General features: G+C 39.9%; 3 protein-coding genes across 4 annotated transcripts in view; all 3 read left to right on the top strand.

Moving 5' to 3' along the window:
- LOC149832333 (putative glucose-6-phosphate 1-epimerase) overlaps positions 1-7,115 on the top strand; it is a 54,851-nt gene extending 47,736 nt beyond the window's left edge. For both annotated transcript variants that reach the window (XM_090014458.1, XM_090014457.1), the window contains exons 5-10: positions 4,894-5,031; positions 5,979-6,077; positions 6,213-6,310; positions 6,470-6,577; positions 6,685-6,766; positions 6,894-7,115. In XM_090014458.1, the coding sequence (XP_089870584.1) occupies positions 4,894-5,031; positions 5,979-6,077; positions 6,213-6,310; positions 6,470-6,577; positions 6,685-6,766; positions 6,894-6,962 (594 nt within the window). In that variant the 3' untranslated portion in view covers positions 6,963-7,115. The remainder of the gene's footprint in view (positions 1-4,893; positions 5,032-5,978; positions 6,078-6,212; positions 6,311-6,469; positions 6,578-6,684; positions 6,767-6,893) is intronic.
- A 1,840-nt stretch (positions 7,116-8,955) lies between these two features.
- Positions 8,956-11,320, top strand: LOC149832334 (Pentatricopeptide repeat (PPR) superfamily protein). Its single transcript, XM_090013224.1, has one exon. It carries the CDS (start codon positions 8,956-8,958, stop codon positions 11,017-11,019), a length of 2,064 nt encoding a protein of 687 aa, XP_089869350.1. The 3' UTR covers positions 11,020-11,320.
- Positions 11,321-11,998: 678 nt separating this feature from the next.
- On the top strand, positions 11,999-13,020 carry LOC149832335 (uncharacterized). The gene is made up of 4 exons (XM_090012424.1): positions 11,999-12,093; positions 12,169-12,287; positions 12,391-12,524; positions 12,685-13,020. The coding sequence occupies exons 1-4, from the start codon at positions 12,039-12,041 to the stop codon at positions 12,827-12,829; spliced, it is 453 nt and encodes a 150-aa protein (XP_089868550.1). The 5' UTR covers positions 11,999-12,038; the 3' UTR covers positions 12,830-13,020.
- The last annotated feature ends 764 nt before the right edge of the window (positions 13,021-13,784 follow it).

The following is a 13,784-nucleotide window of genomic DNA, read 5'->3' on the forward strand; positions in this document are numbered from 1 at the left end:
ATTAGCTATTAAGGTTAAAAGAGAGTGTTATAGAAATCTAAGTAAGAGTCGTGATAATGAGAATTTGGAGAAGTATATGATAGCAAAGAAGGAAGCTAAAAAAGTTGTTCGAAACGCGAGGGCTAAGGTATATAAGGAGGTTTATGACAAGTTGGATACCAAAGAAGGCGAGAAGGATATTTATAGGCTTGCAAAGATGAGAGATAGGAAATCGAAGGATTTGGGTATGGTTAGATGTATCAAAGATGAAACGCAAAGGGTTTTAGTCAAAGATGAGGAGATTAAGGAGAGATGGAAAGATTATTATGATAAGCTATTTAATGATAGTCATGCTCAAGATCTTGGAGACTTCTCCATTCCTTTTCATGAGATTAATCGTGACTTCATGCGCAAGATTCAAAAGAAAGAAATTGCAGAGGCTTTGAAGAAAATGAAATCAAGAAGGGCAGTTGGCCCAGATGGTATACCTATCGAGGCTTGGAAATGCTTGGGAGAGAAAGGTTTAGAATGGTTGACAAATCTTTTTAACTTGATTTGGCGAACAAATAAGATGCCTAATGAGTGGAGGAAGAGTACTTTGGTGCCTTTATATAAGAATAAGGGTGATATACAAGATTGCACAAACTATCGTGGTATAAAACTCATGAGTCATACTATAAAACTTTGGGAGAGGGTGATTGAGTCTAGGTTGAGGAAGGTTGTCATGATATCGGAGAATCAATTTGGTTTTATGCCTGGAAGATCAACTATGGAAGCTATACATCTTCTTAGACAACTTATTGAAAGATATAGAGAGAGGAACAAAGATTTGCATATGGTTTTTATTGATTTAGAGAAGGCATACGATAGAGTACCTAGGGACGTTCTCTGGTGGACAATAATGAAGAAAGGTGTTTCTCTCAAGTACATTAGTATAATTAAAGATATGTATGAAGGAGTAGTAACCAATGTCCGCACTTGTGGAGGGGTGACAACCAATTTTCCGATAACGGTTGGGTTACATCAAGGATCTGCTTTAAGCCCTTTCCTATTTGCGATAGTGATGGATGAGCTTACGAGATTAATTCAAGAAAATGTACCGTGGTGTATGTTGTTTGCTGATGATATTGTTTTGATTGATGAGTCTAGAGTTGGGGTTAATGCTAAGTTAGAATTATGGAGACAGACATTGGAAGCTAGAGGTTTTAAGTTGAGTAAGAGTAAGACTGAATATATGGAATGCCAGTTTAGTAAGCAACGAAGTAGTGATGGGAGTGTAGTGAAGCTTGGTGAACAAGAAATACCGGTGAATGATTATTTCAAATATTTGGGATCCATCATTCAAAAGTATGGAGAAATTGATGGAGATGTAAATCATAGGATAAAGGTTGGGTGGATGAAATGGAAAAGTGCAACTGGAGTGCTGTGCGATCGTAGAATGCCATTGCGGTTGAAGGGAAAGTTTTATAGGACGACTATTAGACCCGCTTTACTATATGGTACAGAATGTTGGGCTGCCAAGAGACATCATATTCAAAAAATGAGTGTAGCTGAGATGCGGATGCTTAGATGGATGTGTGGAAATACAATAAAAGATAAGATTCAGAACGAGGAGATACGTAAGAAGGTAGGTGTTGCACCCATTGAAAATAAGATGCGAGAGAATCGTTTACGGTGGTTTGGACATATTCGGCGAAGGCCTAATGATGCTCCAGTTAGAAGGTTGGAGAAATGGGAAAATATATTAGTTAAAAGAGGTCGGGGTAGGCCTAGGAAGACTTGGATGGAGATGATAGGAAAGGATATGAATGCTTTGAACCTCACCGAGGACATGACATTGGATAAAAATGATTGGAGGAAAAGGATTCATGTGGAAGACCCAAAATGAATTTCTTTTTTGGTTCATATCGCTGACCCCAATTGTTTTGGGATGAAGGCGTAGTTGTTGTTGTTGTTGTTGTATGTAATATTCACATTGGATTGACGCTATGACATTAGAACTAGAAGCTCTCAAGAAGGCAAATACTTGGACCATAGTAAGTCAACCATTAGGAAAAAAGGCTATTGAGTGTAGATGGGTATATAAGGTCAAAACTAAAAGTGATGGAGCATTAGAGAGATACAAGGCATGGTTGGTTGCTAAGGAATACGCCCAAGAATATGGAGTCGACTATGAGGAAACCTTTGCTCCGGTAGTTAGGATGACAAGTGTACGAACTTTAATTGCTTTAGCATTCATCAAACAATAGCCTATCTATCAATTTGATGTTAAAAATGCTTTTTTAAATGAGAATCTTAATGAAGTGTTTATGGATCCTTCGTCGAGTCTTAATATTGGAAAAAAAAATGTTCTAAAACTTAACAAAGCTCTTTATGGTCTCAGACAAGCTCCAAAAACTTTGGTATGATTTATTTAGCAAAGTTGTTTTTGCTAATGGTTTTTCCTCTTGTTATACTGATACTGCTTTATTTGTTAAGACTGCAGGAGATCACATCACTATTTTATTGTTATATGTGGATGATCATCACTGAAAATAATAAAAAAGACATTGCCCTTATTAAAAATATTCTCAAAGAAAACTTTGATATGTCTGAACTTGGTTTTCTAAGGTATTTTTTAGGGATTGAAGTTGCATATTCTCTAAGGGGGTATGTGCTATATCAAATGAAGCTTGATCCGACATTATTGATGACAAGAAAGTGGAGACTCCAGAAATAATCAACGCCAAGATGAGAGCTAATGGTGAAACTCCTTTAGAAGATCTCACTCCTTACCGTTAGCTGATTGGTTCACTTACATATTTGTCCATCACAAGGCCAAATATTACTCATGTTGTTCATAGTGCAAGTCAATTTCATACTGCCCCTACTTCAATTCACATGGCGGCAATTATGAGGATTATTAGATATTTAAAAGACACCATTATAAAAGGATTATTCTTATCCTCCTCTTCATCTCTTAATTTACTTGTTTATACTGACTCTGATTGGGGGTTAACCCCGATAATCGTATTTCTACAACAGGTTATTGTGTTTTTCTTGGAGAGTCACTCATTTCTTGGAGATTTAAGAAACAACCAAAAGTTTATCTTTCATCTACGGAGGTGGAGTACCGGGCAATGACCACCACTACTACCGAACTTATCTTGTTGAGAAGTCTACTCAAAGATATGGGCGTCCTTTTCTCCAATCCTTCGAAGCAGTGTTGTGATAACAAAAGTACTATCTACATTGCTAGCAATCACACCTTCCATGAACGAACCAAGCACATAGAGATGGATTGCCACTATGTTCACGACGAATTCTTAGGGGGTACCATTCAACTACCCTATATTGCTTCTGAGTATCAGCTTGCGGACTTCTTCACCAAAGCCTTGCCATCGCCTCACTTCTACTTTCTCCTTAGCAAACTCTCGGTGTTCTCCCCATGTGTTTGAGGGGGGGTGTTAAATTGTATTGTAATCTCTCTCTCTATCTATATATATATATATGTGTGTGTGTGTGTGTGTGTGTCTACCCACTATGGGTAAAATAGTTTTTTTCATGTAACACGCGTATTCCTCTTGGAATATGCTTTTCTTTTCTTTCTTTATGTTTTTCTTTTTTCCTTTTCATCATTGGAGGGGTTCCAGCCCCTCCTTGGGTCCCATTTTGTCTATAAACAAAGGGGCATGCCCCATGTATTCTTAAGCTTCTTTGAAGCTATTCTCAATAGAAGATCTATAGTTTTTACCTCTCTCTCTCACTTTGTGTTTTTTGCCACTTAGTGGCTTATTGTATTTTTGGTCATTAATGGCTCTTTGCTTGAGTGCTTGCGCATTTGCTAGTCACTTTGTGACTCTTTTATATTTAGTGACAGGTCACTCATACAATGATTAGATAGATATTTCTTTTAGGTCTTGTTTGAATTGTATTGATAAATTTCCAGCAGCTGCATTCTTTAGCTTGTGTTTTCTTTCTTCCCTCATTTCTTCTCCTGTTTTGTCCTGTTGGGGTGGGAGGCATGATGTTTACAGCTTCATGAGCTAGACAGAACCTTGGGAGCTTTTTTAGCTTCCCTTAACTTGCACTCTTGGTTAGGCCCTACCCATTCTACGCTTGGACCAATAAAATTGTCACTCTCTGAGCATATTTAGTAGCAGAAGCCTGGTTACCTGCAAAAGTAGATAGAAGAAAAAAGAATCTGAATTATCTGTGGGTATGAAATCAGATCTTCTGATAATAGGGATGTCCTTAATGTATTCCAAGATGTCGGGAAATGACCAAAGATGATAGTAAACAGATGCATTCAAGAATCTGGATAGACAAACTGCATTAGATGTTTAGATTTTCTGTAATTAAGCTTCTAAATATAGAATTATTGAGAATTTCATATGCTGATACTCAAGTTAGCTTGGCTAGAACATTGGATCTTGTCTGTCATTTCAAAACTTAATAAATAATTCCTTTCATTTCAAATCTCATCAATTTTTTTTTCAATCTATGCAATTTTTTTGTTCAATCTATTAACTGCACGAGAACAGATTTTCAACTTCAACGACCATCATATGCACAACTTCGTCTATGCGGTTGTAAGTGTGCTACTGCACATGCATTCAGGCTGTCGTGCAATGTAGATGTCCCATCAACATGCAATTTTACTATGGTGAAAACTAATTTATGATGAAAAATATTTTTGGCTATTCCATCTTGGTTCATTTTGATGATTGGTTATACACATCTTGGAATTGGTGTGTTATCTTTTGGTTAATGTCCAATTGCATGCAATCCCTCTTCGATCATGTTGATGGTTGGTTGCATGTCTTTGAATTGGTGGACCTAAATTTAGCAGGAAAGATAAAAAACAATCATGAAGTTCTAGTTGTCAAATTTGAATTTAATACCTGTTTACTTGGTGATTACCATTGATTGCAGCATGGATTTGCAAGGAACATGACATGGTCCCTTACCAACTCTGAAAATACAGAAGGGAATCCAGCTATAACTTTAGAGCTTAAAGATAACCCTTACAGTCGCTCTATGTGGGATTTCAGCTTTACGGCTCAGTACAAGGTAATGATCTTTATGTCATCTTTATGGTAGAACTCTTATGAATATTACTATGGTTGTCATCATTAACATCTGCCCTTGTCCAATCTACATAGGGTAGGTTTGTGGTTTTCTTTTTTTGTTTTAAATACATAAAAAGAACTTAAAAAGTTCATCTGCATAACATAAATTTCATTTTGTATGAAGTTGCCTATATATTTCACACTGGGAAAAAATGAATGCCAATAAGAAACTTTTGGCTGATGGGTTCAAGCAAAAGTGCATGCAATTCCTTGTTCAAGCTATTCCATGAGTAAACCAAACCTAAAAGAACTTTTACTCTTGTCACGAGGAAGTTGTAGGCCATGAGCATTCAAACCAAGGTTGTCAGACTAGGAAGCGGAGCGAGAAACGATACGGGAAGCGGAAGCAACCACGAGAAGGGATGCATTTTAAAATGTATTGGAAGCGGGAAGCGAGGAATAAAAAAAAGTAATAAGAATTGAATGAGAATAGAAATGAAACATAAATAAAAACTAAAATAAAAGTGACTATTCTTAAATTTCATGATTTTTTTAGTGAGAATTAAATTTTTAACAAAATCTAAAAATAATGACTGCCAATTTAGAGAAAGTACATGGAAATGAGTGAGAAGCATTAGAGGAAACACATAAAAAACATGAAAAGTAGAGTGAAAAAACATATAAGAAGAATAGATGAAGTGTGTGGAAAGCCTGGGAGAATCGAGATTCCCATCAAGATTCGGAATCGAGGAGTATCGCTTTTCCGAAGTGAGTTTCTGTGATGCGGGCTTCCCACCTATCTAAGAAGCTTCTGGTAACTCTGATTCAAACCAACCCAGTATGTTAGAGAGCATGGTAATATTCTTCTGCTATATGATTTCCGTTTCCTTCATAGCTTAATAATTCAACATTTTTTTTAACATGCTGTGAGTATGAATTTTTTCGCAGATCTTCCTGAAACCCAGAATCCTCTCAACAGAACTGGTGATAACAAATACAGACAACAAGGTGTTCTCTTTCAATGGTGCATTGCACACGTATTTCCGTGTATGAAGTGCTTTTTCCCTAGCTGAAATAGTTCTAAATCTTGATGTAGTGGCAAACTACTCCTGATGTTTATCAATATTATTGAACAAATTTAAAAGGGGGTATTATTTAAATGATATAAAGCTTTTTCTTCAGGCTTCTTCTACAGAAGCGTCAGTGAAAGGTCTGAAGGGTTGCAAAAGACTAAACAAGGATCCAGATCCTATAAACCCATCAGAGGGTACAGAAGAGAGGTTTGGCTGATTTTAAAAGTTTATAGATATTGTCTTACTTTATATGCAACTATAAATATTAGTTTTCATGTCTTTGTTAATTCATGTAAATCAAATATAATATCGTCAAGTAGATCTTCAAATAAATATATATATTTTTATTATTCCTTTATGGAACAGGGAAGTGGTAAACTTTCCTGGCTTCGTTGATTGCATCTACCTTGATGCACCTGGCGAGCTTCTCTTTGACAATGGACTAGGCGACAAGATTTCTGTTAAGAACACAAGGTATGCAACCTGATGTCTGCCAACCTTCCTCCACGAAGGTTGAACTTTTCTAATATCTGCATAACATTTTGAGCTTGTATTCTTATTTTTACATTGATTGCTTGCAGTTGGTCAGATGCTGTGTTGTGGAATCCATATTTGCAGATGGAAGCTTTCTATAAAGATTTTGTTTGTGTTGAGAATGCAAAGGTCTGCATAAGGCTTTTTATTGTAACCTTCTGTAGCATGAACTTTTTCTTAGATAGGCTTCAACAGCATGAACATTTTCTTCTTTTTCTTGATATAGGCTTCAATAGTTTACTTGTTCTTGCAACAGATTGGGAAAGTTCAGCTGGAGCCTGGCGAGGCGTGGACTGCAGAACAGCACATCAGCATTATCAGCTGAATTTTAGGCCTGGAAATCTTACTCGGGAGTAGACCATATTGTAATTCCCTTGAATTAGGCGAACTTGTTAACAAAGATTGCCAAAATAAATTTGAGTGAATGTGTACGAGTAACATATATTCTCAAATAAAGAGTCTTGCAAGCCTTCTCATTTCCTTACAAGTATCACTTGGGATTCACGAAAAAAATCACTGTTAGTGGCAGATGCCTCTCCTTCCTAAAACTTGCCAAGAACATGAGCATCATATATTCTCTCTTGGAGGGCATTTTCCACGCACCCAACTCGAGGAGGAATGTGGGATGAGCTGGGAAGTTGCGTTGTGCCTCGCATTGTAAATTGCTCAACTTGTCCCACATTTCTAGATAAATGCACGCATCTGCCTCCTCAAGATTCATGAACAGGGTTAGCATCTAAGCAGCCTTGAGAAGAAGCTGAAATCCCAATAATTCAAGCCAACTGGCATGTATGCAAATTGTCAAAAGCTTACAAATACGTGGAAAACTTGCAATAACATGGTAAAAAGCTCCCCGTGTGCTGGTCTAACCAACCCCAACTCTTCAACATTTCATATATATGACAGATGACACGATTCCAACCAAAACATGGTTAGGTTGTACTTGAGTGATACCAAGATAAGAAAGCGGGTCTCCGTCAGAGGTGCCTCTGCTACCATTCATCCATAAGATGAACGGCTTCCCAAAAATACTAGAGTTATGGGCTTATATTCCAGCCGTCCATTCTATATGCTCCAGATGCTCTTCATCTATAGCGTCAACGGCCCTGAAAACAAATGACACAGTCATAATAATGTTTGGGAGGATGAATGGTAGAAGAGGGACCGCTGACCCATTACCGTAGCTGGCGTGTCTGACCTGATGCGCGCGCCTTGCATAACCTCCTGACAGATCCGAGTTTCAGCAGGTTCATGCCCGGAATACCAACCTCCTGACTAGGGGTTCAACGAGCCGAACCAAACCCTATGGGGTCTGAGTGATAAATAAGAAGTCCCATTTAAGACCCAAAGGTCCAATTAATACATAGACCCGAGTATAGTTTGTGAAATTTTATACCAGACCCAAACCCGACCCGAGTTGATTAAGACCTGCAAAATTTTCAATGAAAAAATGATAAAAAATATGGTTTTATTGGGTTTGGTTCATGTAGTAGACTCAATTAGACCCAGGTCTGGACCCAATATCATTTCCAAAAATCTGGTCCAAGTCTGGTTCCACCTGGGTCCGAACCAAACCCGAGCCCTTGACACCCCTACTCCTGACCATAGTGACAAATATCGCGAGATTTATGAAAATCTCGCGATAATATCGCAAGAAATTGCCTGAAAGTTTAAAACGGCAATTTCTCGTGAGATTTTCAAAATCTCGTGAGATTTATGAAAAAACATAAATACCGCGATTTAAATGTGATATTTATGTTTTAAACAGCTATTTATTGCAAAAAAATGTGTATTTTTATTTTTAAATAATTTTTATTAATATTTTGTTATAAAAAATAAAATTTATATTTTTTAATTTATTTTTTAATTGCTGAGATTTTGCCGAAAAAATGCGAGACTTATAAAAAAAAAATTCAATTTCTCGCGAGTTTTTGAAAAACGAGAAATTGCCGTTTAAAACGTTTGTCACTATGCTCCTGTCACTGTGTGTCTGGAGTGAACCCAATGAGACGCCTACCAAGTCCAACCCAACCTTTTTTTATCAGTCATTCACTGCTGAAACTGAAAGGGCGTTTGGTGAGAGCAAAACCCATTAAAGTTGAGTTGACCCTTGGCTTGGAACGAACCAGACTAAAGATCCTGGCTCATTTGCTCCAGTGGCGCCGTTAGCAGGCATCTATGAATCCGAACGGTTGAGAGAACAACAACCGATTCGAAGTCAGTGCATGGGCATGCCCTTTACTTCTTCTGTAACCAAACGGAAGAGGAGGAGGAAGAAGAAGAAGGACAATTGTAGATGAATCTGAGTTGGAGTACCAATGAAAAACCATATCCGTATTCTCACGAGGACCATTTCCACTCTCCGAAATCCAACCACCGGCAAAGCAGCATTTCAAGCGCAGGACCGACCTCCAATCTTTTTCGGATCCGATGTCCTGGTCAACCGCCTGTGCAAAGACAAGAGATTCAAGGAAGCCATCGAGATCCTGTGCAGAGAGCGCCGCCTGAGGGATGCAGTGTCCATTCTCGACCGGCTCGATGCTTCAGGCGTTCGCCCATCTGCTGCCATCTATTCCACCCTTCTCCAAGTTTCCCTTCACCAGAGGGCTCTCAGAGAAGGCAGAATCATCCATCAACACATGGCCAGTTCCGGCTTCCAAGCAGGTGTCTTTCTTTCGAACCGAACCATCGATATGTACGCGAAATGCGAGAGTTTGGATGAAGCGCGCCAAGTGTTCGACAGAATGCCTGAAAGAGATGCTTGTTCTTGGAACACCATGATCGCGGGATACGTTAAGGTGGGACGGCTCCATGATGCACGCCGGCTTTTCGATGAAATGCCCGAGAGGGACCATTTCTCTTGGAGCACGATGATGTCCGGCTACGTCCGGCACCAGCATCCCCAAGATGCCCTGGTCCTGTATAGCAAGATACAGGATGAAGAAGACAAATCGAATAAGTTCACTGTTTCCAGTGCCCTTGCCGCCAGTGCCACGGTTCAATCGCTGAAGCATGGAAAAGAGATCCATAGCCACATACTGAGAAGTGGTCTGGACTCCGATACTGTTGTCTGGAGCGCTCTATCTGATATGTATGCAAAGTGCGGTAGCATTGAGCAAGCACGCTATCTCTTTGATAGAACATCAGAAAGGGATGTAGTTTCGTGGACGACAATGATTGGTAGGTATGTCCAAGGAGGTCGAGGAGAAGAGGCCCTAAATCTCTTTCGTGCAATGTTGGAAGTCAGAGTTGCACCAAATGACTTCACATTTGCAGGTGTTCTAAGTGCTTGTGCAAGCCAAGCTGCAGAAGAATTGGGGAGGCAGGTTCATGGACATATGACCAGAATCGGCTTTGATCCATGCACATTTGCGGCAAGTGCTCTTATTGATATGTATGCAAAATGCGGGAACATTGAAAGAGCGAGAGCAATATTTTCAAGGATACACGCACCTGACCTGATCTCGTGGACTGCCATGATATGTGGTAGTGCTCAAAATGGTCTAGCTGAGGAGGCTCTCCAGTACTTCAAACGTTTACTGGCTTCTGGCACGAAGCCAGACCATGTTGTCTTCGTTGGTGCTCTTTCCGCGTGCACTCATGCTGGTTTAGCTGATGAAGGGCTTACATTGTTCCATTCCATAACCAAAACCCATGGGTTAACAAAAACTGCTGATCATTATGCCTGCATAATAGATCTCCTGGGCCGAGTTGGCCGTTTCAAAGAAGCAGAAGAGATCATCAATAGCATGGTCATCAAGCCTGATAAGTTCTTGTGGTCATCGTTGCTTGGTGCATGTCGAATTCATGGAAATCTTGAATTAGGCAAACGTGCAGCCGATGCTCTTTTTGAGATAGAGCCTGAAAATGCAGCAACTTATGTTACATTAGCTAATATTTATGCGGCTGCTGGCATGTGGGATGAAGTCCTTAAAGTTAGAAAGATGATGGATGGTAGAGGGGTTGTCAAGAAACCAGGTTCTAGCTGGATCGAAGTAAAACGCATGGTTCATGTGTTTTTGGTAGGCGACCGATCGCATCCTAGATCGGAGGATATTTATAGTGAAATGGAGAGACTGTCAACTAGGATGAAGGAAGAAGGATATGTTCCAGACACAAATTTTGTACTGCATGATGTGGAGGAAGAGCAGAAAGAACAGAATTTATCCTACCACAGTGAAAAGCTTGCTGTTGCATTTGGGATAATTGCAACACCTCCAGGAACACTGATCAAAGTAATTAAGAACCTTCGTATCTGTGGTGACTGCCATACTGCCATTAAGTTTATATCGAAGATTACAAAGAGGCAGATCATAGTGAGGGATTCATCCCGATTCCATCAGTTTAAAAATGGGCATTGCTCTTGTCGAGATTTTTGGTGATTTGCGTAATCATGTTTTCTTTTCTTGAAATTGGGTATGAGGCTATCACATTCATGGCGAGTTCAGCCCCTCATGCTCGCCAACTAAATCAGATGTGAATTTGCAGGAAAAGCAGAGGAGCTTAGAAATCGAAGTTATAGTTCATGGGGAACTTGAAGAACCTTACAAGCATTCTGAATTTAGCTTCGTTGATAATGGTTGCGTCTGTTTCTTTGCCATTTCTTTTGCTCCTGGGCCAGATGTTCATGTAGATTAGTTGAGAGTTGATTTTGCAAGAAAGAAGGTTTTTGAGTTTGATTTTCACCAGGCCTTACTAATGGCGAAACTTTCCGTTGGTCATCAATCATGCAACCCCACATGCCTCCCACCAATGTCCCGCACTAAAGATAATGCCTGTAGAAACTTGGAAAAGTTTTGACTGTAATGATGAAGATGATCGGTGCAGCACGACTATGAATCGCCATCACCTTATTATAACGGATATTAGCGGATATTCTTTTCATTGTTTTTATGAGAAGTGAATATTCTTTCTTCCATTCATAAAAATGAAACTATTACGGTTACTGCAAGGCAGAAAGGACCTACATGTCCCTCCCTGGCGTTAAGACGATGGCAATCCTGCGACTCTCTCTCTCTCAATTTGTATGGGCTCATGCAAGATACATGAGCGCCATGATCTTGGAATCACCCTGGTAGTATCATATAAATATTTTTTCACGAAGCTATAAGGGCGTGCCAGGTAAATTGTTCTTTTGGAACCTCGCCACCTTGCATGTGAAAAGCCGTGCCTCCCCCTCCATTGCACGTCAGCTTGCATGACAAACAAAAAAGAGAGATGCCATCACCATATCCAAAAGCAAGCTGCCGCCTTCAATGCACCTTGTTTTCGGATAAGGACGCCCACCAAAAAACTTTCGATATCAGCGCTCAGTATAAGTTGTGAAAGAACTCCTAAATAGCTTTAACTCACCAACAAAACCTTGCTCCATTTCCGAGGAGAAATCCAAGGTTTTGAGCCCATGGGGTCTCTAATGGCTGGCTGGGATTCATATGCTCACCATGATCCTAAAGCAGGTAAACAACGTGTACACACCTTCGGAACCCCAAAAAGGTTTTCTGCCTTATGGTAATAATCTTGTCTCCATGCAGCTATTTATAAGAGGAACAGATCCTTCACCAAAGGGGAGATAGAGGCTTACTGGAGATCAAAGAAAAGAACGGAGGAAGATCACCTCAGAGCCATTTCCCGTTCACCAACAGAGACTCCGGTGAAGTCCTTACCACAAGCAAAATTGTTATACCAATTAAGACTCATTTACTTAAGCATGTATGTAAAGCCTGTGAGTTGACGATGAGTGGTTTTGCTGGCAGGAAGATACACCGAAGAAAAGAACGGAGGCTACGTTTCAAAGATCGAGTACTTTTCCTATGACGCCGAGGATCCAGGACATACTCAAGACTGAATCCCTCCCTGGGTTGGAGGAAGTAACCAAGCACAGTGGTTGGTAAGTAGCCACCAGCTGCAAATTGTAGTGAAAGGTTTCATGTAACAGCTCAGGCCCAGGAGGCTCAAGCTGCAGCACCAAGTTTGAAGCGACTTCTGGGCTTGCTTGGGTACTCCAGAACCAAGTTCTAACTGCTCTGTTTGGCTTTTCTATGACACAGGTGGACCAGAAGCTACTGGGCGTTCTTGAATGAGCCTCCAGTGATCGCCATGGATGAACCCTCTTATAGATGTCGTCACGGCATCAGTTCGCGCATGACCCCCCACACAATTGACAGCCCCAAACCAGATACCCAAGCTTTCTAGGGGGTGTCTTCTTCTTCTTTTCCTTTTTATAGATATGGTTGTAAGTTCTCGTTTGTATAAGCATGCGCTTTCTGTATGGTATGGAAGATTGTGTGTGAAGACGACCGACTTTTAACAGGTATAATTGTATATTCTAGTGTAGGTTATGTCGTAGAAGTTTCACCTGTAGTTCATTTTATTTGTAATAACAAGCCGTGCCAACGTTATTTGGATTCAAAATGCTATTGCACGATGACATTATATATTCTTAGAGAGACAGAGAGATCTGCATCGATACAAGGATGAACTTGAAAACTGTTGGAATCATGAAATTCTCTCCCAAAAGAATTCGATGACAAAAAAAATCAATAGGAAGACAATTAAAAAATCAAAAATAGAAACAACATACAAAATTCTGAGCCGCAAGATGTAGAGTTCACTTCTGCTCAGCAGGAACGCACTCATCTAGGAAACCCTGAAGCTGGGCAGAGTAGATATCCGGGAAGGTCCTAACATGTTCCACATGAGGGGAAGATACGAAGTCATGAGACATCACCACCCTTCCCAATGTCTTCTGCAGATCCATAAAACGCTCAATCGACTGGGAATGGACCACTCTGTCAGCACTACTGTATAAGTAGAGCTGTGGACAAGCCGGTTGGTTGTATGAGAGTGTGGAGATTATCCTATCCAATTTCCTGCAAAATAGAATAGTAGTAGTCCTGGGTGTATACAGCATTTCCTCAAAATCATTAATTCAATTTCCTAAACGCTACGACAGTAACCAGAACCATATACACCTTTTATCCAAATCATGTCCGGGTCATACTTCCGAAGAGTTTAAAGAATTCAGTAAAGAACATCATCATGGGTCCTGTACGTGATATGCCAACATACTACACAAGATCCCACAACCAGCAGGTTTCCCAAAGTGAAAGCACGGAAATTGGAGCCAGTTGAATCCTTTTTTACTTGA

Source organism: Nuphar pumila, chromosome 7 (assembly GCF_984573655.1).
Source record: "Nuphar pumila chromosome 7, dmNupPumi1.hap1.1, whole genome shotgun sequence".
NCBI classification, from domain to species: domain Eukaryota; kingdom Viridiplantae; phylum Streptophyta; class Magnoliopsida; order Nymphaeales; family Nymphaeaceae; genus Nuphar; species Nuphar pumila.

Excerpts from the sequence above, each read along its gene's own strand:
- LOC149832334 (XM_090013224.1), top strand. The coding sequence starts at position 8,956 with ATGAAAAACCATATCCGTATTCTCACGAGGACCATTTCCACTCTCCGA.
- LOC149832335 (XM_090012424.1), top strand. The coding sequence starts at position 12,039 with ATGGGGTCTCTAATGGCTGGCTGGGATTCATATGCTCACCATGATCCT. Across the intron at positions 12,094-12,168 it reads TCACCATGATCCTAAAGCAG|CTATTTATAAGAGGAACAGA; the intron begins GTAAACAACGTG and ends GTCTCCATGCAG. Across the intron at positions 12,288-12,390 it reads GTTCACCAACAGAGACTCCG|GAAGATACACCGAAGAAAAG; the intron begins GTGAAGTCCTTA and ends TTTTGCTGGCAG.